The following is a 23,085-nucleotide window of genomic DNA, read 5'->3' as shown; positions in this document are numbered from 1 at the left end:
TAAAGTAAATTTCGGATTCTAGCAGCTGATTATGTCACCTGTGCTAGCTCTCAGGTATCTGGTATCTGGCAGGTATCTCATTTGTATGCACGTCGGAATTGGTTTAATGGGAATTGGAATTCATTGACCCAGTCTCTGGAACAAGCTCCGATTGAATAACTTCATCAATCAAACACGAGCCAGAATCGTTGATGACGACGATGATACGGGGTCACCAATTTATACATTGTTTGGGTTTGAAATCTCTGATCTGATCTAGTCGAACATTCCTCAAAATGCATATTTCCATCGTAAAAAATCACTTTGCCATCGATAGTCGGAATGACAAAAACCATTTATAGCTCTATCACATCACAGCACAAAAAAAAAAGAAAGAGGAAAAAAAGGAAAGCTTTCAGCCGAGGAAGAGGGTAAAATGCAGCCACACTCTAGACGGTAATAAAATGCCAGAACTGGGACCTGAGCCAGGACCAAGACAATGGAGGAGTGGAGTGCCCGTCTAAGGCATCCTCCATCTTCCATCCGATGTCGCCGCGCCATCGATTGTTATTCAAAGCAGCCATAATCTGTGCCACAAGATGCATAGACAAAGTGAATGTGAATTCGTATTGAAGGGGTTTATGGATGGGAGGCAAGTCTTGCCTTTGCCTTTGGCTTTTCCTTTTGGCTTTTTAGTTAGCCAAGTGTTCAGGGAATTGAGTTGTAACTCAACAGGTTTTAGCTTTTAAGTCCCTTAGTCCTGTGCGGGCAAGAGGCAAGGGTGATGTGCAGGCATTTGCTAATGGATTATTTAAAGTGGGACTTTAAACTTATAGCAAATATGTAAATACCTAGAGGAGGAGATATGGCCTGTGGCCCTGTGGCCATTGTAATTAGATTGCAACACAAAAAAAGGTACCCTTGATGCGGGTTCTGTGTCCACTTCTGTTTCTGGCCAGAGGTGACCAGTGCTCGGCCGCACCCGCCCAGAGGCTAATGGACACCGAAATCCATGGACATTTGTTGTGTGTGGAAAAGTTTTGTCCTTTTTTTGTGCGCTGTTGTTTGGTTTATTTGCGGTCAGCACATAAATTACCTATTAGCTATAGGGATCACACATAATTTACGAGTGGGTTAAGCATCATCCCCATAATTACATACTCAGGTGGTGCAGAGGGGTTAAGGGCGCCAAATGGGTAGATAAACATGTGACAGTGGGGGACAGGGACAACAGCTCCAAAATGAGACGAGAATTACGTTTTGAAAAATCTGCTGACTCAAATACGAGCATACATAGTTGCCAGGAGAGAGGGTCATGAGGGTGGAAGGAACAGTACAGATAGAGAGATATCTCCACTTTTATTACATGTCAATTACCGACAATCAGAATCTGGGGGAACATATGTATGGGAACTTTGGGCACAACACACCACAAAATGCCACCAGATGCCACAGGATGGCAATCGTAAAAAAGAATGGAGCTGTTGGCAGTTGGCACTTGGCACTTGGCACTGGCCAATAATCGTTGTGTCCTTTCGCAGTTCTTGAAAGTTTTCTCTGCAGATAGCATATTAACATTCTCGGAATGGTTATGCCCCAGCCCCTGCACTTTCATTCACTGTCGTCTTATCTAAGTACATAATCCAGGAATAACTACAAGAAGTCTTTTCGAAAGACCCAACAAATGTTGATGGCCTAATAAAAGTTAAAGAAATTTGGAGAGCTTGGTTCTGAGAGAGCATAAGGATATACGTTGAGCTGCGCGGAGTGTTTCGTGGATACCACAGAAACGGGAAAATGTTTTTTCTAATTACATTTGAGACTTTCTGGAGGAGCTTATACTAGGGATATTGGGTAGATATCTTTGCTGAATTACACGTATTTTAAGCGCATAACTTGAAAGGCAATTCTTCATGAAAGAAGGTGACATCGTCACCCCATCTGCTCTCTTTGGAGGACCATCCGTTTGTCAGTTCAGAACATCAAACGTTTGCTATCTCTTTCTGGCGCTTGCCTCTCTGATAATCGAGAGAGCATGGATGGTCCTCACCACAGCGGACGACGTCAGCTTATTATTGAATTTATCTTGGTATAGCCTACAAGCTAAGGGGCCGTCCCGAAAGCCGTGTGATCTTGAAAGCCAGCTTGTGACTGCTCTCAGTGCGTCTATTGTAAATTTGTAAAAATTTAAAAATAATCTAAATAATCTGTAGCTTTTTCAGGTCTGAAAAGAATATGATAGATTCCCAACCGATTGATTAAAGGTTGGTTTTTTAAGGGTTACTTGCAGATTTGGCCCCCAATTCTCTTAAAACTTTCAATTTGGTTTCTTGGTTCTGGAAAAATTGAACTATTCTCAGGACTCTATATTTTATATTTTGTTTTTCCTGTTTTTTTTTCGTAATCTGCTTAACTCCTTCGAATCTCTGGGATCTGTTCACCGAATAAACATTTTTAAAGCAGTGGGGAAGCTCGGGCAAATATTTACACTGGTTCCGAGTACGAGTATCATCATAAATTCGTTGCGAAAAATGCTTTTGTTGGCCATTAAAATATTTAACAGATTGCCGCTGAAGGACTGGGACGGTCTCAGAGCTCCCTCTACCCACCTCTCCCCCTAGCTCCAGCCCTCCATTGCGTGGGGGATGGGCATGTCATAGAGGGAATTTCAGTGTATGTGTGTGTGTGTGTGTGTGTGAGAGCACCTAAATCCCGACCGACACGACACTCGGTGCGGCAAGGTGCCCGCCAATGCTCGCGATGACTCCGCCCTGAATTGTTTGGGGTTCCAGCTTGAGAGTTAGACGACGTCGTCCACTGCGCAGATGCCGGATTTTCGCCTCGTCCAGTTGGTGCAAACCGTTTGGGAGGGGATGCCACGCGGGTGTGGGCGATTTTGGGGCCAGACCATTCAAGACTGTTCCAATTCCAAACTGTTTCTGGTTTCTGCTTCTTGTTTCTGGCTAAGCAGAGGAGCAGCATCGTGTCAGGTGGCAGGGGGCGTCTCCCTTGGACTGGAGGAGAGGGATAGATAGGGATAGTTGTTCTGGGAGAAAATCCCATAATTTCCATAATATTTCCGCAGATTTAAAACCGGTTCCGAGTGGATTTTCTCTCATTTAATGCTGCAGCTGGATTTCTTCCAGGACTGGGGGAGCAGGAGAAGGGGAGCACACACGTATGTACCTCTCACACGCAGAGCCAATTAACGCTAATGCAGGACTGACTCCTCATTTCACACCTCTCCCTCCCCCACACCACTCAGTGGAGAAGGGGCAGGAGGAGGAGGGACAGGCAGACATTCGACATGCAAATGAAGGGCAAATGGAGCCTGTCAATGGTACTGCCAATGCGGTTGCATGTCCATACCATAGCTGCCCCATACCTATCCCACCTCCCCGCCCCCGGTCACAAGTTTTTACTGCCATGCGGTGAGTGTATGTGTACGTGTATGTGTGTTTCTGGACCCTGTTTTGCAAGGTGTTGATTATGGCCTTTGATATGCAAATGAACCGGTTTTACAGCTGCCTCTCCCCGCCCATAACCACCATGGCCGCCCCCCCGCTGGGCAGCCAAACAAATGGCGCTAATGATGGGGCAAGATGACACCTTGTGGCAACATATCATGGCCACCGCTCATATGGCCAACTAAAGACACACTTAACCGGAAAACTCGAGCCCGGTAAAAGGGTTCTTAAGCACTCCGCCGATTATGGGAGTGCGTGCCCCTTATTCGGGCAGTTTCAACCCCAATTAGACTCATTAGGCAAACAACAGTGGCATCACAATGGGCCTAAACACCACACTCCCCCCCTCTCTCTAACTCCTGACCCGGCCAGCGACCAAGGTGCGAAACGTGGGCGCTGACTTTGGAGTGATTTACGACACAAATTACGGGCTTAAATGGACAAACATGCCTAGTTTTAATCATGGGCCAGCTCAAAGAGTACAACGGATGGCAGGAGGATGAGTCCATTAACGGGACTGCGAAACTACCGGCGCAGGTCCCCGAATGGGCATTAGGCATGTGCGACATAAATTAATTAACCTTTTCTCACATTCCCCTTCACGCATTGTTAGCCGACTCTTTTTATGCAAAACTATCTTCTATTCGGGGCCCAGCCAGGGGTCGTATACTCGTAGTACCCACCCTTTGGCTCTCTGAAATTAATGCACAAATCTTGTCCAATGAACTTTCACATTTGGCTGATTCCTCACACATAATGGGAGCTTTGTTTTTATGTTTAGATATACATATACATTTTATTTAAATTTAGTTATTTTCTGCTTGTAATATGTATATCTGGAAAAGTTCTAAAATCGAAAGATTATTTATATTTATAACATTAAACAAAACTAAAAATATCCCTTTTTAATGGTTATTCTATAATACCAACCATTTCTTGGTTTTTTTTACTTTTTTTTTTAACTTATGACCTTTTTTGACACAATGAATATTTTTGGAATGGATATAATGCGGGAATTATGAAATATTCGGTTTTTAGATACAAATTAAATACATTTCACTTTGATTTAAAAATAAATCAATTAAAAAGTCTTTTCAATTGAATAGCATTTAAACACTTAAAGATAACACTTTGAAAAACACTTAAAATACAAAATTTATAGCAAATATAGTTAATTTAAATATGAAATATATTTTAATCAAACAATTTCATATGAATGTTAAAATTTATACTCGCGGAGAAAATCTATTGGTAAATCTATTGTACATATTTAACACTTGAAAACTTTAGGAAAAACCTTAATTGATTGCTCACATAATTTCCATTTTAAAGTTTAAAGATTGTCGACAGATGGAATATTTCAGATTAATATTTCTATAGCTTCAAAGTTTTCCCAAGACGCCTTGATCGTACCATATGTTTTAGATTTTAAGTATTTGATAATGATTCTATCGTTCTAATCGGTCAGCTTTCCAGAATACGAGTATGTATGATTTGTACTTTTGTGGGTCAAGCAGGAGAGACTGCCACTGCCCGCCCCCCCGACAGGACTGCCTTTATCGTACTTGGTTTGTTTTTATTAGTGGAAGTGCTCGAAATAAATACGCATTAAAATTCAACAACGAAATTGGGTGAAAAACAACTTGGGGACCCGGCGATGTTGCTTAGAAAATGGCCCTCACGGGAAATTATAAATATTTCCCTTCAAAAGAATACAAAACTGAAACAACAAAAAAGTTCTACACGCAAAATATTTAGAAAAAACGCAGAACGAAGCGAGAGGGGGGGGGGGGGGGGGGGAGTGGAGTGGAAAAAGTTGCGCCTAATTGTAAACGGCCCACCAATGGATGACACTTTATGAGTACTCAGGGGGAGGGGGGAAAGTTGGAAATTTTACACTACACTTCATGAAATTGAATTAAAACACGCAGGGGGCTTTTTCACAGGGATGGGTTGGGGGGGCAGGGATAAGGCCGTGCAGTCCGGGCGGAGTTCAAAATGTTTTCCTCGCCTCGGGGCGCCGGAACACGGGACTTAAATGGCATTAATTATGACACAGGAACTGGGGGCAGGAGCACCAGCAGCAGCAGCAGCACAGGACTTCCCTGGTACACAGACGGAACGCATGTGTAAGCCTATCGCCCCCCGCCGCCCTGCCTGCCGCCCGCAATGCCAGCCTGGGCAAAAATGTAATTGACCAAACAGCCCCGAAAGGGGACTTGCCACAACTGACACAGTAGGACCAGGACCGGGGGTCAGTGCAATCGCACGCATAACAGTAATACCGTTACCATTCCATGACCTGCGCTCTACCTGGTGCTGGTTCTGGGCCCCACCTGGGAGTGCACATTAAATAATTACCACAAATGGGCTTGGCGATAATTTTTGCACCAAAGACCCCCACAACAACAACAACAGCAACAACAACGACATGCGAATAAAAATTGTAATTGTAATTGCGAAAACAATAAACAAATGTGCCACACAGGCAGAACGGGACTCGCGACTGACTGCACGGGCTCCATGGGATGCACTCGGGGAATACAACAACATTTTGCAGGTACTACGAACAAATATGGCAACGAAACGAACCGGCGATACTCTTCAGATTTTAATAGATTTTCCTCCAAAGAAATGCCTTAACAATTGATGTGTTTTGTATGCAGATTAAAAATCCACCAAAAAAGAGAGATTTCTTGACCTCAAAGTGAATGCACTTTTGTGCCGAGTGCTGTGCGGGCGGGGTATGGTGTTCAAAAATTGTACGAGTATGTATTTAATTAACGCCACCGGCTGCGCTTTCCATTCACTGTGGAATGGGAGGGGAGTGCAGTCCATGGGCTGGCTGGATCAGCGAAAGGGTTGGGCACAGGACACCTTCAACGTCATTGAACAACAGCCAGCTTTAAGGCAATCCCCTGGCGAGCACTTCTTTCGAGAATCCTGAACCCAGTGCTGGGCCAACTCCCAGGGCGTTCCCAATGCGATGGCTACTTAAAAATTCATGTTTCCCCCCTCCCCGCTCCTGCCCCCTGGCCTGCCACAACCCGTTCGCACCTAGATGGAAGGCAGTTGGTTCCATCATTTGCCAATTAGTTAATTTTTATGGCCAATGCGATGCTGGGAAATCTTTCAAACATTTGTAGCGGGTGTCGGCTGTCGGCTGTCGGTGGAGCAAGTGTCTTTTAATTTCTTATTAGCGGTTTATTATCCCCGCGGACATTCGGGCCATTAATATGCAGGGCAGGGAGAGGCGCCGGCTCCGGCTCTGGCCCCGGCTCCGGCCGAAAACATTAATTTTAATGAGCCCCAACGAGAAAGTTGGACGAAAAGGATTATGCGACTGGGGTATTCGGTTAATTACTTAATAATTTAGGCAGGTGTTGCTTTATTTTTGGAAAGTAATTGGATGCTAAGAAAAGTAATTATGTACAGAGATTCGAATATATCTCATTAAAGTTTCGGGCATAAATTTGCATGGCAAATGCCCGAAAAGGAATCAAAGCCGTACAGGAATCATTCTGGTGTATTAAATATTTATGGATTTGTGGCTAAACGTAAATATATGAGTACCTACAAATCGTTTAGGCCAAAATCGAATGGAGCTCTCTTCGAGGCCAGCGGAAAACTTGTTCTCCGACTTGTTCCTTGACTCGATTCGATTGCTGAGCACGATCCGATCCACAGTAAAGGTGTATCCAGGCAGTGGGGGATTAGGGGCTGACAGACCGACAAAAAGCGAATGGGAACATTAATCCGTAATTTGCTGTTTGCGGAGGTTCGAAGGCGACTAAGTAATAATTTTTAATAGGAAGCCAAATGCCCATAAATGGTCAATAGTTGCCACTCCATTTTTTTGCCCCTGGCTGATCCCTGCCTGACAAAAGACGGCCACTGATTTTGGCTCTGATGGAATTCCAAATTCGTTTCGAAAATTCGCGGCACGTGCAGCATGCAGCCTGCAGCCTGCGGCCAAAGGGGACTGAGGGGGCTGGTCTGCCTCTAGCTCCCATTTCTTTTGGCTGTGCTTGTAATTTATGAACTTTAATTGTTGGCTTTTATAGTAGGTCTCTCCTATAAGCCATAAACCATAAACCATTAACAGTTAGAGCCACAGACAGTGGCCCGAGTAGACTCGGGCGACACTTTTAATTGATTTTCTACCCTTTTGATTTAATTTATGAACTGCCTGCCATATTCGGGCGGTTAAACATTTAATCAATGTTCGAGTATCTCAAATCTGCACTTGCTGGTGCCCAATGCTGCCAGTGCCAATGCCCAATGCCCAGTGCCAGTGGCAGTCGTTTATAAATATTTATGAGCCTCTGCCCAGCATAAGCAAAAGCCAAAGCTAATGACAAAGTGATAAGGACAATTAAGGAGAAAGCAGCTGCTGCCGTTGGCTGCCAATGGGGGGACAGCACATGAAATGCGTCAAAGAGATGGCAGGATGGGGATGGCAGCTTCCATTCTGACGTGACACGATTAAAAACATCTACAAGATACTTATAGTACTATTCCTTACTCAAAAACCAATGTCTTGTCTTTCCATAGTCTACTTATCGCTCAAAAATGATACCCCCTAGACCTACCTGCATATTTCTAGCCAAAATATGATCCTTTAAGAGTCCAATATGTGGCCTCTTTCCTTGTTAAATATTTCTCGTGTCACACTGCCATCTCCTCGAGAGGGCCGCCTCTGTTCATCAGCGATCAACTTGTAAACACGGCCAACAAACTGCTGGCCTGGCTGTAAAATATTGCTGCATTTTTGATCACTTGTCATCCCCGCATGATGGACGATCGCATCACATCACAACAAAACAGAACAGAAAACACATCACTGAGACTCTTGTCTCACAGTCCGACTGACTCTCTCTCTCTCGCCGAGCTCCCTCAGAGAACCTCCTGAGTACTTGCCACAGTCTGTGGCAGGAATTCCGCAGAACCTGTTGACAACACTTGGGCGACAAGCGAAACGATCTCGCTTTTTGCTGCTCCTCGGCTCTGCTCTGCTCTGCAGCTATTTATTGCGTTTGCTTGCCACTGCCACTACCACTGCCACTGGCGGACCACTGTTGGAAAAAAGTGCTGGCCAAGGTGTCGATATCGCACAATGATTTTAATGATGGGATCGATCCCCTTTCCCATCCCCATCCCCATCCCCTTCCAGTGGCCGAACCAAAACCGAATCGAAGCAAAAACACTGCAAATCGCTGAGATGCCAATGCTGATAATCAATAATTTTTATATTTTTGCCACATCGCCGGTCGTCGTCGTCGGCTTTGCGGGCCGGCGACTCAAAGGAGGACACACTGTCACAGAGGAAGTGCCTGGTGGTGGCAGGAGGCACACCAGACGGCACCCCTGGCCGGCCAGGACATGACAATAATCCTTAATTACAGCACTCGCCGAGAAACGAAACGAAATTCGAAATCATAATTGGAGTTCAATGATTCGCAATTCGCAATTGTGTCTGCGTCGCGGCACTCGAAATGGATCGTTTGGAGGGGTGTCCTGGCCCTTAAAGTGCTCACCTTTCAGAGGCTGTGTTTCTGTTTCTACCAATCTATCAGTCCTCAGATGTCTTGGAGTCCTCGTTTGGTATTCCGCATGCAAAACAAATTGACAGCCAAAGAGTTGTCCTTTGACAGGAAGCCATTTACTCCGACTTTGGTGCAAAACACTCGACGTTTGATGGTGTCGGGCCTGGGGACTGTGGGTCTTCTGTGACTACTGGGGAGACCGACTGGAGTTGCCTTAACCTAACCCCTGCACTATCCGCAAACACACTCACATTCGGCAATCCCTTTCTGATTTACTTCTTTTATTAATGCGGCAAAAAGAGCACACAATTTTGGGGATATTTTCGCGTGGAAAAGTGCCAACAATTCCATCAAAGTTTCAACCCTTTGAAGCCACAGCGCTGACAGTCGTGTCACGCGTCAGGCTCCCTATCCACCTCCACCTCCACCCCCACCTCGGCAGCAGTGGAACACCGAAATCGCATTCGACTGATGATTAGGCAACAAGGTACGAGTATTCCCCCACACCCTTTGTGTGGCACAACCGTCGGGCCAGAGGATACAGGAGGACGATAGGATGATTCTAATGGTGATTGCCAAACCGCTTACGACCTGCCAGATGCACATGGAATCAATGCTGGCAATTAAGGCCTTGAAGGGAGACTCGGAGGAGCAGAAGGGCAAGAGACAGAGACATGAGCTCCATCTCCATCTCCAGTTTCCAGTTTTCAGGCTCCAGGGGAAGACAATTTGATGTGCAATAAAAATGCTTGTCCTCTGTTTCCCCCCCCAACCCAATTTCATACGATTCTTGAGGGGAGTCTCAAAATTGGATTTCTGACCCTTTGGCCAGCCATGTGTGAAGGTCCTTTGGCCATTTCTATTTGCATCTAATACATAAACATAATGCGTTAATTTCAAAGGAACTTTTCCAAGCACCCACAAAAATATTATGCAAACAAACAACAACCAAATATATTTCCTTTTTTTTCTGTGGTTTTTCGGGTGGTAATCAAATTTACGAGGTTTTTTTCATATTTTTTGGACATCTTGGACTGGAGTATTCCCCCTGGAGATGGAAGACCGCCGGCGGAAGGACAGGACATGAGCGGTACAAATAAACAAATGATGTAAATTTCATTTTCCGGCAAATATGAAAATGTGAAAAGCCTCGGAAATAAATTGCAGGAAATTTATTTTTTGCAGTCGCAGGCGATTCAAACTATTCACAAAGAAGGGGGAGGGCGGGGCGGCATTAAGGAAAAGGACACACAGATGAGGTCCTGTGTCCACTGTGTCCCCCTGCAGCCCCTGGATTGACGCCTCAAATTAGATTCATCAAAGTTCAGCAGAGATTTGCATTTATTTCACATTTGTCATGGCACCAGATGCTGCTCCTTTCGAAACGGGTCTTAAATGTCAGGTCTAGACATTAAAAACCACTTTTCGAATGGCAAAGGAAAATGTTTCGGAAAGGCCTGATTCTGATTGGCATTAGGCAAACGAATACGAATGAAATGTGTCAGAAAATATTTACAGATTTCACGCACAAAAATGTCAATTTCAATTTGAGTCCGAATGAAATGAATGATTCGGTTTTAATTCTGATGGAACTCAAAAGAGGGAAGGATGGTTAAAAATAGTATAAAAATGAGGATAGCTTTCCCTTCGGGTCCTTCTTTTGGGGCCTGCCTGCCATAAAACGTTGGATGTAAATTAGCATTTTAATAGCTTCGATAGGTGTTAGTTATACAACTTGAAAATCAGAAGATACACACATCCTCTGCCTCTGCCTCTGCCGCAGAGGACACTCGCGGGTGCCATAAAAAATTCACACAACAGCAATCCTGCAGTTTCCATGGATTAAAATTATGCAAACGCATTATATGGCTGGCTGGCTGCACTCCACTCCAGAAGGCCAGGGGGAGGATTACCTAAGGGAGCCGTACTCGTAGGCCGTAAACACTCAATATTTGTGCCCGCAAGAAAAGAGAGAGACAGTTTCGTGCTCGGAAATTGCCTAGGCATTCTCTATGCAAATGTGGGGATACGTTACACAAAGCACTTAAAACAAATCCAATAGATAAAGCCATTAGGAGAGTGCCCCGGGAATGGGTATTGTATCAGAAGTGGAGCCCTTACTTACGTCTTAGCAAAAACCAGAGCTAATAAATCAAGCTGAAGATTGGTCTGTTCGATACTCGTAAGTATTCCAAGTGAGTTCACATTAATTTCTCATAGATTACGGGTATATTGATCGTTTGTGGGGCTTGAAATTGCTTTATGACACTTGGGGTTTGATTGGGCGTGAAATTTGTGACTTTTCTATGGCGTGGGAAAGTGTTAAGTAGAGGAACAACACTAATTAGTAAAGGGAATACCCGTACGAGTGCAAGTCTTAGGATTCAATGGATTTGATCCCTGTATTTTGTATACATTAATATACAAATACTTACTCGATATTCTTTGCAAGCATGAATTGAATTGTGCAAATGGACTTCTGGAACAGTTTCAATCTGGATCCGTGCCGATGACCATGCATTTCAATGGTTCTAGTCGTGCCTCAATTTGAGGTTCTTTTTCCCGATGATCAACACAAACCATTTGAATCATGTCTACTCTCTTTTTTGTCCACAGCAAGAGTCAGCACTTTCGGGTGAGCGGTATATTTAATATTTGTCTCCATATTTGTTTCCAGATGAAAGCAAACTTGATTATGCTCAGATTTTATATGGGTGGGTAGTGGTTGGAAGGTGAAGAATACTTCATAGCCTATTCGCATACGTACTGAATATATACCATCCATTTCCGCACCATTTGGGAGGAATAGAAGCAAAACCACCGTGACACGAAATTTTCGTGTATTAGATTAAAATAAATATATTTTATATTTCAATTAAATATTTGTATTTATAGATTTAATATGTTTTGTACAAATTTAATATCTTAAAGCTTTTTTAAAATTAAATAATATATGGGTCGGTCGATTTCTATTTAATTTCACTATTTTATAGCCGAATATTTTATTTAAATATTTGCCAATTTTCTCTGAGTGTATCGTACTTTTGAACCAAAAAAGTGTTCACTACGGAGCTTCTACATTTTGGCATTGAACCTTGAAAGGCTCTTTCCTTATGCCGGCGTCCACTGTTGAACAATGATTTCTGCCTCTATAGGCAAACAGCTTCTCTCATCTCCAGTGCCACAGGAGGATTATGGACGAGGCACGAGAGCGGGGGGCATGGGGGCCAGGTTGTGCAGGACAATTACCACAACCGCCGAGTAGCTGGATTTGTGCATGTGAGGAGGCCGCCTCCTGCTCCTGCCTATTCAAGTGTCCATTTTTAATTAACACTCTGACAATTTGACGCGAAATGCACTTCCAATGTGTGTGTGGATGTGTGTGTGTGTGAGGTCCTAACTAATGCTGCCACTACGGATTCCAAATGCGAATGCGTTGCCGATGAGGCTTCTGGTCTCCCGTCTGCTGTGGAGCTGAAAGCACTGCCGTTGAATGTTTAGAATGCAATTGACATGAGGCACAGCCCAACATGGCACATGGCACTGCCGGAGAACAGAGGCCAGACAATGGAAGAAGCCTTCGTCCCCCCGCCCCCCACTGTCTGATGAATGTTGCATGTTGCATGGGTAACCCAATTACCGTTCGGCAAATTACCCACACCAATGGACGCAGTGCCAAATGCACATTGAAGGAGAGAAGAGGTTGGGCTCCTAGACTCGCTTTGCATAATTGATGACAAATTGAAATCATGTTAATGCTGCTATAAAGAAAGGGCAAAGACCGGTAGAGTGAGCGAAACAGTTCATAAAATATGTCTATATATATATCAATTCTGATGCGGACAGTCTTTGCCTCTCGTCCTAAACTTTTGTTTTTTTTTATTGCCCAGGCCTTCGCAAGAGGCTATAAATCCAATGGCCTGGCCAAATCAAATTGCCAATGGATCAATTTGCGGTTGATGTGGAGCTTAGCCATGGTCTCTGGTCTCTGGTCTCCGGTCTCTGGCCCCTCTCTGGGGGCTCGTAAATCGCAATGAGTTTGGGCATAAATTTTCAATCGTTCGAAGGGAGCAACAGCATGCAAATCCTAGGGATGGGTAGGTCAGGGGTTACCAGTCACACACATCCGACAAAAAACACACAGACAACAAAATTGTTCATAGTAAACAGTGATCATTGGATCATCGATTTGGCTTTAGAAGATGTCCACCAAGAAGACCCCAAAGACGCCCGCCGAGGTGCTCAAGTCGCTGGAGCTGTCCGGCCAGGAGGATCTCGATAAGCAGATCAAGAACTGGGTCTTGTGGGACCGCAACGAGGCCACTCTGGACCAGGTGATCGAGGCGGTGCACGACCAGGACTGGCAGGCTCTGCGCGTTCGCCTCTGCAATCGCATACCCTTCGGCACGGCGGGATTGAGGGGCGGGATGCGAGCCGGATTCGATTCCATCAACGATCTGGTGATCATCCAGACCGCCCAGGGACTGGCCGCATACCTCACCGACAGCTATCCGAGCATCCAGAAGCGGGAGACGCAGGGCGTGGTCATCGGCTACGATGGGCGGTACAACAGCAAGCGTTTCGCCCAGCTGACGTCGGCGGTGTTCCTCAACAGCGGCTACAAGGTGTATCTGTTCAATCGCATGACACCGACCCCCTTCATACCCTTCACCGTTTCGGCGCTCAAGTGCCTGGCGGGCATTGTGGTGACGGCTTCGCACAACCCTAAGGAGGACAATGGATTCAAGGTGTACGCCGCCAATGGGGCCCAGATACTGCCGCCCCACGACAAGAAGATCTACGATGCCATTATGGCCAACCTGGAGCCGAAGCCCTCCTCGTGGGATCTCTGCATTCTGACGGAGAGCCCCCTGGTCGAGGACCCCTACCGCCAGATCTACCCGATGTACTATGAGATGCTGAAGAAGCTCCTGCCGCCCGTCCACCTGGAGACGAACGAGTGCAGCCAACTGCGGTTCATCTACACCCCGATGCACGGCGTGGGCTACTCCTTCATGCGGGAGGCCTTCTACCAGGCGCGCCTCAAGCCGCTCATCCCCGTGCCGGAGCAAAAGGATCCGGATCCGGAGTTCCACACCCTCGTCTATCCCAATCCGGAAGGTGAGTCACAGCCATTCCCTTGCATGAATGTATATCTAATCACAGAACTCTGCGATCCCTGGCAGAGGGAAGGGAGGCCCTGCTGATGGCCATCAAGAAGGCCGAGTCGGAGCACTGCACCGTGATCCTGGCCAACGATCCGGACGCCGATCGCCTGGCCGCTGCCGAGCTGGATCCCAAGGGCCGCTGGAAGATTTTCACGGGCAACGAGCTGGGAGCCCTGCTCGCTTGGTGGGCCCTGGAAAACTACCGGGCTCGCACGTCCAAGCCGGACGTGAGCAACTGCATCATGCTCTCGAGCATGGTCAGCTCCAGGATTGTGGGGGCCATTGCCCGAGCGGAGGGATTCACGCACGTGGAGACGCTGACGGGCTTCAAGTGGATGGGGAACAAGGCGCTGGAGCTGCAGGCCGCTGGCCGGACGGTGCTCTTCGCCTTCGAGGAGCCTCTGGGCTTCATGTTTGGCATGAATGTGGCGGACAAGGACGGAATCACGGCGGCCACGCACCTGGCCACGATGGCCTGCCACCTGCGGACCACCCGCAGCCTGACGCTCATCGAGAAGCTGCGCGAGATCTACGACACGTACGGCTACCATGCGACGCTCTCCTCGTACTACACCTGCGAGGATCCGGAGCTGATTGAGCAGATCTTCGAGCGGCTGCGCAACTTTGACGAGGACCTGCCGGGCACCTATCCCAAGTGCATCCTCGACGGCGAATTCGAGGTGGTGTACGTCCGGGATCTGACCAAGGGCCTGGACACCGCCTATGCGGACCGCAAGGCGCGTCTGCCGATGGTTCCCAGCGAGCAGATGATCACGTTCACCTTCACCAACGGCTTCGTGGTCAGTCTGCGCAGCACCAGTCGCGACCACAAGCTGCGCTACTACACCGAGATCTGCGCCCTGCCCGAGGAGAAGGAGTGGCTGGAGCTGGACGACCGGCTGCATCACATGACCGATGCTGTCGTCGAGGAGTTCTACCAGCCGAATGTTCATGGCCTGATTCGTGCCTCCCAGTTCGATATGCAGTAAAGACTAGACTAGAAAATATAGCGATTCCGTGTCCTTCCCCGCTGCCAGGCCAAATATCGTGCTCCAGCAGCGGGCGGAGGCTTGGGTGTGGGCGAAGCCACAGAACGCCAATTATGCGTACACAGAAATTGCTTTCTATGTGGTGTGGCAGGGTCCTGCTTTTGTTTTCCCCCCACACCACCACAAACACGGGTATATGGCCCAACAGCGTACCGTTAACCGCATCCCGGAGCAGCCCGGAGCATCCCGTATCTGGGCGAAAGTATCTGGCAAGACAAACACTGAAATTTTATAGTTTCCCCTGCTGCTAATTGCACTCTGGGGGTAGGACCTCCCCTCCACCCATTCGACGGCGTGATAATCGCTGCCGATTGTGCGAATCAGCAAAAGTCGGGCAGAAATAATGAAAACAGTGATTAACAGAGAGACGAGCAGGAGTCAGAGTCAGAGGCATCTTCTTCTTTGAGCGAATGCTGTAAACAGACGGAAATTTATAGACAGGGGCAGGGGCAGGGGCATGGGCTGTGGCAGGAGCAAACAAGCTTCGACTTGACTTTCTTTTCGGGACTTGCCCCCACCCCCCACACACGAGAGTATGTGTTTGTTTTCGGGTCAAACGGAATATTTCAATAGCCTCAAAAACGCGAGTGAGTGCTCCAGGTAAACATCGCGATGATCCCAAAGGTCTCCCCCCAGCCGCCTGCGTTTCAAATTTCGCTGAAGACAAAAGGAGAAGGAAGACATACCCAATCATCCCCCCATCCCATACCAGCCCATGCATCCACCATATATGAAGACTGATGATAACCCGAGGACGAAGGAGAGCGTGCTGTTTGCCCAAGCCTTTTGCCAGGGCCCTCTGTCAGCCATTAAATTTTCCCTAAAATACAGAATACACATAATACAACCTGGGAAACGCACACGAATTAAATATTAATCCCTGTCGACGAACGAGCCCGACCCCGTGTGGGGCGTGGGGCGGTGGGAGGGGGGGCACACATTTTTTGGCCACGCTTTACACGGTTAGTGGCGATGTGATGCTTCCAAGGTTAGTGCATTATTAAGCACTGTTTATGCGACATTAGGAACATAAAAGGGGCGACTCGCTGCGACCCAAAGTCGCTGTAAATAAGACACGGCCACACGAGAGCACGGGGTAAATCAACAAAAAATAAAACGAGTGTCCCACATGTGGGTGGGATGTGGCCTCCCCACCCTCCCCACACAGGTCTGCTCTGAGGGGAATTTCAGAATTTTGATACAACCATTAACTTAACCAAGAGGTTTTTGGGGGGTTTCAGATGAACATATTGGAAATCCATCATCATGGAGGATCCCAATACTTAAAATGGAACCATCTCCGCGGGTTCAAAGCACTATCCACACCCAGAAACAGAAAACATTTAAGCCAAATTACAAGAAAATATATATATCTCCCAAAAATAGAATATTTTGTATTTATTTTAAAGTGTTTCTTCGCGACAAAAAAATGGCGATTGGTCGTCAGCTCAAAATAGCAACAAGTCTATGAACAAAACGGAATATATTTTAGATAAATCAGAGAACCCAAGCCGTTAAAAATTAACTTTAAAAGTGGGGTACCAAGAATTCGGGAAGAATAAATATGGGAAGAATTAAAAACCCTCTTTACACACTTTTAATCAACGTGAAATCTTGTTCAATTCATGGGTGTGCTGTGTTTCTGAGTACTCTGCCCTTTTTCAATCTCTTCAAGGAGCATTTGCATATGCAAAAGGCTCTCAAATCCATTCGCTTTAAGCGGGTAATATGATACAAGTATGTATGTATCTATTCGATTCACACACTCATTTTAACCGCACGAAAAAACTTAACTCTAATCCGATTCGAATACAATTCAATGTCCTAAAGGTTACATTCGGATCCCATTCAGTGCTATCAATGCGCACCAATTGGATTCCGAACATCCTGGTCCTGGTGGCACATATGTTGAGGATATACTGTTACAGCAGCCAGCGGCGGCTATCCTAATGAGGCAGGGCAGGCCCATCCACCCCCTAAAGTGGATGGTATGGTGGTGGGTCGCAGGACAATGCCATCTTAAATTCGCATTCGAAATGAGGCAAGTGTGGCGGAGTGCGCTGCAAGTAAATTGATTACGTGCCACTTGCTCACATCATCAATTTCAGTCCATATGCGCGGATATCCTTTGAAACCCGCGAAAGGCTGCCCACAAAATTGTTAGTTGACACTCGAAAATGTCTGCTGCCCCTCCCCCCCCCCCCCCTGCCTCTCTGTACAATCGTTAATTAAACAACAAGCAGTTGTTGACTTCCGCTGCTGCGGTCGCCGCCATTTGTTGCAAGTAATCGTATTTGCTGTGTGTTGTTTTTTCCTTTACAACCGATTTCCTGTGATTATGATAAGCATCGGCATTGGGGTGGGATGTCCTGAAGGTCTGAAGTCAACGATGGGAGCCGAAAAGGTTAACCGGAGGTTAAATCTAGTAAGTGATATCGCCTGGCCTAGAGAATAACCATTATTAAAGATATATCTTATAGAATTTAACAGTTTAATAATCAAAGGTATGGACTCTGAAAAGCTGCCATTTTTTAGCTTGATTTTATCAATATTCGACTATATTCCAACCCTGAATGAATTCCGTTTGAATCAATCTTTGCTGGAAACTTTGGAAAGATATATTCTATCATTATATTATTTTCAAAGACAAAACCAATGGATCGTTTATGCAGCAATCCGATGTAGGGATCACTGATGTTATCAGTTATAAACGGATATATTAGGAACATAAATATATACTTTATAAGGTCGAATGCACCTACTTCTCTGTTCTGCCATAAAATCTTCACTATGTAAAATCAAATTGAACAATAAATTATCAATAAATGCAAAAGTTATACAAAATCGATCCTTAGCAAATCGTGCTGCTTAGAGATCCCTATTTAATGTGTGAATAATGGATCGTTTATGCAGTAATCCGATGTAGGGATCACTGATATTATCAGAGTTATTCAAAATTATAAACGGATACATTAGGAACATAAATATATACTTTATAAGGTCGAATGCACCTACTTCTCTGTTCTGCCATAAAATCTTCACTACGTAACATCAAATTGAACAATAAATTATCAATAAATGCGAAAGTTATACAAAATCTATCCTTAGCAAAACGAGCTCCTTGGAGATCCCTATTTAATGTGTGTATAATCTATAAATTTGTTCCGATTTGTGTTTTGTATCGTATCGTTGAAACATTAATTCAATCAATAATTCATCAGTTTTCATGGCAGCTGCAGGGATCTGCTTTCCCCTCCTTTCTAACAATTTGTTTTTGTCGTTTTATTGTTTTCGTTTTTGTCGCATAAAAATGACAACAAATTAGTTTGACTTCCGTCGGCGGTTTCCCGCTGAGTTTTTCACAGTTTTGTTTGATATTCGTTTGTTGTTTGTTTTTTTTTTTTTTTGTATTTTATTCGTTTGCGCGTCCTTGAGTACCGGCCAATAAATTATGTGAAGGATGCTGTCAGGGCAAGCGCAAACCCTCACCAAAACAGAAACAGAAAAGGGGAGGGATCGTCCGTATAGGGAACGACCGGACGGACCAAGGATTCCGCCTCTAGATCAGGGTCGGGAGTCGTCCGATGGGTTTGGCGAGGGCGCGACGTGTTTGATTAGCTTTATTAAATATGCAAACAATGCAAATTTCTCTTCTATTTTTTTCTGTATTATTATATATATTGTTTTTGTTCAAAATGTGGAAAATTCACTGGGAGTTTAATTGCCAGAACGGCACCGAAACACAGAAAAAAAGCGTACAAAAAATGTTAAATTTAATATGCATTGCTTACTATACGTTTTCCCCCAGACTGCCACAACCCTCCCCTTGCCCCACCCCACCCCCCTCAGATTTCATCGAGAACAAATTGTTTGTAATGCATTTTAATTTTGTTCTCCTTTTTGCCGCAATAAATTTTATTTTTTTCCCGACAAATTTGAAGTGGGAAACGTGTCCATAATTTAGACCGGGAAAGATCTTTCGATGCTTCAGGAAATTTACATGATTTTTCAGGGGCTCTACGCAGCTGTGGGTACATTTTATATAAATTTTATTTCCTTTTTTTCCCGTATTCCCGTGTGCTGTTTTAATTTCTAAATGTCTCTTGTGTTCTGTTCGTTCTCTTTGTGTCTCGGTGGACGAGTCACCAATAAGAATGGCTAAGAGAAATTCCCATTGGCAAAGAGAAAGGCACAGACCGAAGAGAGCGGCGAAAGGTTAGTACAAACTGCTTTACCGACTGGCGGGCGCTCAGTTTGTTCTGCTTTTCGAATGTGAAATGTGGAAATTCAAAGATTTTTAGTTTTGTTAAACAACATTATTGTAAGCATAACATTCAAGAATATTTAGTATTATAATTATTAAATTAAATATCAAACTTTTGAAAATAAGATTTAAGCCCCATTAATGGGTATCCCATATACTCTAAGACTGGGACAAAAGTTCAAGGACTGGACAAAAACTTTTTGTAATTCCTTTTTGAAGAAAAACTGTAAGCCATGTTTAAGGCAGATTTGGTCCCCCAATTTTTGGCTAAACAATTCAAATATCATATCGAATTTCTTATTCCCATTATTGCACGACTTAGACATCAATAGGATTATCAATCTTCAGCCACATGCGGCAAACTGACAGAACTGAACTTGAAATTTAGATTTATCCTCCATATGCGTAAGTATTTTTGTCCTTTTTGTCAACCCATTGGGGGGCGAGAGGTCAGGCTGGTGGCATGGAAGGGAAGCATGTATGTATCCCCAAGGGACACGCAACGGAAATCTACTTGTGCATATGGAGATGCCATTGCTGCTGGTTGTTCCTCTGGTTATTTCCATTACTTTTCGGCAGCATTTTCACCCTTTTTCCATTGAAACATCCCATCCCAGCCCACCCATCCACTCGGTTGAAAGGGAAAAGAGTAACAAATAAGGGAAATGTCGGAAAAGTGCACATATTGTATGAAAAAAGGTTCATTAGCAACATCAATTATATTTCAAGAGCCCAAAAATTTCGAGAAAAACTAAGTTAACAACATTTAATGCGATTATTTATGAAAATTATACTTGTTGGAAGAAAAGGTTAAAAAGGAATGAAATGGAATGGACTCCTAGTCAAAATAACAGAATATTTCACTGTCTGATCCCAAGAAAGATTCTTCTGATTTGACCTGGTATCAGCCTTAAAGTTATCGCCCAAAATGCAGGTAAATCTGAAATCTCTGTTTCCGTGTCCTCACATCTTAAAGCGGGTTTTTTTTCATCTGCACTTTCCATCATTCGCGTCGTTTCCATCGCTTTTGCCGGCTTTCAGTTTTCCCATCAATTATTCCCAGAGCAGAGCCCATTCTGCCGAATGTCCAGTGGAGAGTGGAGAGGAGTCCAGAACTGAGGAGACACTGCTGCCTGGGCATTGTTTAACAATTAACGGAACAAGTTGTTTAACTTTACCTAAACGATTTAAGTCAACAGTAAGAGCGACAATCCCCACCACATTAGTCCTTCGTTCGCCTCCACTCTGCTCTTTTTCATCAACTCCAAAGGACTGGACTGCCTGTCGTCCTCGTCACTAGCTCATCAGGATGGAGAGAGGATGTGCCTCTGTCAGTGCTGCTGCTGTTGCTGCTGCTTCCGCTTCCGATGACTGCACAAATCGTTGAATTTCCTTCTCTTTTTTTAGCTTTTTTTTTACAGGCAGGCAGGGCATCCATCTCCTGGCTCCAGCTGAAATGGCAGAAATTTGTCAGGAAACATTTTCGTTTTGTTTGGTTCTCGTTTGGCGGCACTCCACCTGAACTGCACTCCTCCCCGCTTCAATCCATTCGTACTCCTTTTTGTCATCTTGTTTGTTTTACTTAAAGGCCAGGGAATGAACGACTGCTGGACTGTCCTCCGGCCAGCGGAAGGGGGGGTAAGGAATGGAATGGAAAGAGCCGCTTAAGCCGCTCTCTATTGGCATCCGTGCGCCCACCCACAGTCTCGGAGGCTGATTGGACTGGCAGCGCGACTTCAATAATTAAATTTGCGACATTTCAACGCTCACCGATCAATGGAATGAATTAATTCTTGTCAATTATCCAAGTGAGGACTCCTGAGAGCCAGATTCAGAGCCAATTTCAGGTCTCGGCCTCAGGCTCAGTTGCTGTCGCTTCTTTCATGCCTCTAAATAGCTAAAGCAGCAGCCACAAATGAGAGCACTCCCAGTGAGGGCATCGACTAAAGGATACCCCATGATCGAAACTGAAAGATTCAAATTGATTAAATTATTGGGATAATTGGAAGGTAACTGTAGCTTGATTCCTAGGAGCAGCTGTTTGTACCTGTTTCTAGGGAAACCCATGTACCCTCGCGCTCTAAAAGTACAGGGTAGAAGCACCAGAAACAGAGGCACCAGCAAAAACAGCCGTCCAGCGTTTGCCGACAATAAAATGTCACTTGATCGCTGCATTGGCGCTCGTGTCCAACTGAATTTAGGCATCGCCGGCGGTGGTCACTCTCCGGAGTTGGACTAAGGCTCGGACTCGGTGCTGGGGCTGCAGTTGGAGCTCAGTTTGGGGCCTACTCTGACCAGGTGGCGTCGATCTACCGCAATGCTGCCGCTGCTGATGTTGCCGCGTTTCGCTGATGACGACCACACAAGACGCTTAATTTGTTGCGCCCCATGCCGATGACAATGCGAAGCCGCATGTTGTCTTCTGTCTCCTGTCTCCCGCTTGACTCCCCATCAATCAGTGATTGCTGCTGTTCTTCTCTCTGTCTCTCTCTGCTGATCAAAGGGGGGAAGTAGAAGTGGCCTGCTTTTTGCTGTGTTTTTTTTTTCTTGTTGGCAGTACCGTTTCATCGATTATTCAGATCACGCGAACTGGAGGCATGTTCTGGTCTCTCCCACTCCCTTTGTCGAATGAAGCTTTCATTAAGTTGCTCTCACAGAAAAGCCCCGCCTCATTGAGGCTATCGAAAGCTACTATACAAAACTGAAAGCTTCGACTTAGAATTGCTGAAAGCTTGTCGAAAGTTTATTCAAAGTTGATCAACAGCGTGAGAAAGAGCTTTAAGTGGGAAATGATTAAATCTTCATATTTAAAGACATTGCATATGTGATTAGGAAAGATCTATGATTGATTCATCGAATTGAAAATAAAGACCATGAACTTCGAATAAATAAACTTGTATAAGAGTCATTAAAAAAGTACAAAAAATATGGAATGTTGGCAGCACATGTGAAAAATGTTTTTGCTTAAAAAGCAACTCATGTTTATAGCTAAAAGGAGCCTTCATTGTAAATATCCTCTTTGCCTGACAGCCACAGCGCATCCTTTTGCCACATGCGAACGAGTGCCACTTTAATGAAAATCTATCACAGTCAGGAAAAGTTGCTCCTGCTGCCGGGTGCCGCGAGTAAATTCATTACACTTTCTCAATTATGTGAGATACATTTTAACAAGAGTCAGGGCGGGTGGGGAGCATCCAGGATGCAGGAGTTGCTTGGAAAAACCTCAACATAATCAAGTAAATTAATAGCAGCGAGCAGAGAAGGCCGCAGTCAGAGATCAAAGTAATTAATTATAATAATTAAGAACTTTTCAGAAGCTGCCTGCCACTCGCTGTCTTACTCGGTCTACCACTCTCTCTCCCTCTCTCTCTCTCTCTCTCGCTCTGTTGTGTGTTGCCACAAAACTTTTCAGCATTTGCATGCGGCAAAGGCCGTTGACAGCGAAGGCGGGTCGTGTGGGGGCGTGTGTGTTGCTGGAAAGTGCGTGCACCTGTTGAGATTTGAGCAATTCCCCAAGCAAATCCCATATTCATATCTTGTCCGGACTCACACTCCCCCTCCCCTCCCCTCTCCTCCCTGCTGCTCGCTTAATCCATCTTGGTCGGCATATCC

General features: G+C 45.2%; 1 protein-coding gene across 1 annotated transcript; it reads left to right on the top strand.

The window, feature by feature from the left end:
* The first annotated feature begins 13,137 nt into the window (after positions 1 to 13,137).
* LOC6590752 (phosphoglucomutase-2) lies at positions 13,138 to 15,260 on the top strand. The gene is made up of 2 exons (XM_002016108.2): positions 13,138 to 14,113; positions 14,179 to 15,260. Exons 1-2 carry the CDS (start codon positions 13,195 to 13,197, stop codon positions 15,147 to 15,149), a joined length of 1,890 nt encoding a protein of 629 aa, XP_002016144.1. The 5' UTR covers positions 13,138 to 13,194; the 3' UTR covers positions 15,150 to 15,260.
* Positions 15,261 to 23,085: the final 7,825 nt, after the last annotated feature.

This window comes from Drosophila persimilis, unplaced genomic scaffold, assembly GCF_003286085.1.
Source record: "Drosophila persimilis strain 14011-0111.01,24,50 unplaced genomic scaffold, DperRS2 tig00000002-arrow-pilon, whole genome shotgun sequence".
Taxonomy (NCBI): Eukaryota; Metazoa; Arthropoda; class Insecta; order Diptera; family Drosophilidae; genus Drosophila; species Drosophila persimilis.
Note: the sequence above shows the minus strand (reverse complement) of the source record. Positions and strands in the feature narration are given on the sequence as shown.

Bases quoted from the DNA above. Each gene is read 5' to 3' on its own strand.
- LOC6590752 (XM_002016108.2), top strand. From the start codon at position 13,195: ATGTCCACCAAGAAGACCCCAAAGACGCCCGCCGAGGTGCTCAAGTCG. The intron at 14,114-14,178 runs GTGAGTCACAGC...GATCCCTGGCAG, and splicing joins CGTCTATCCCAATCCGGAAG to AGGGAAGGGAGGCCCTGCTG.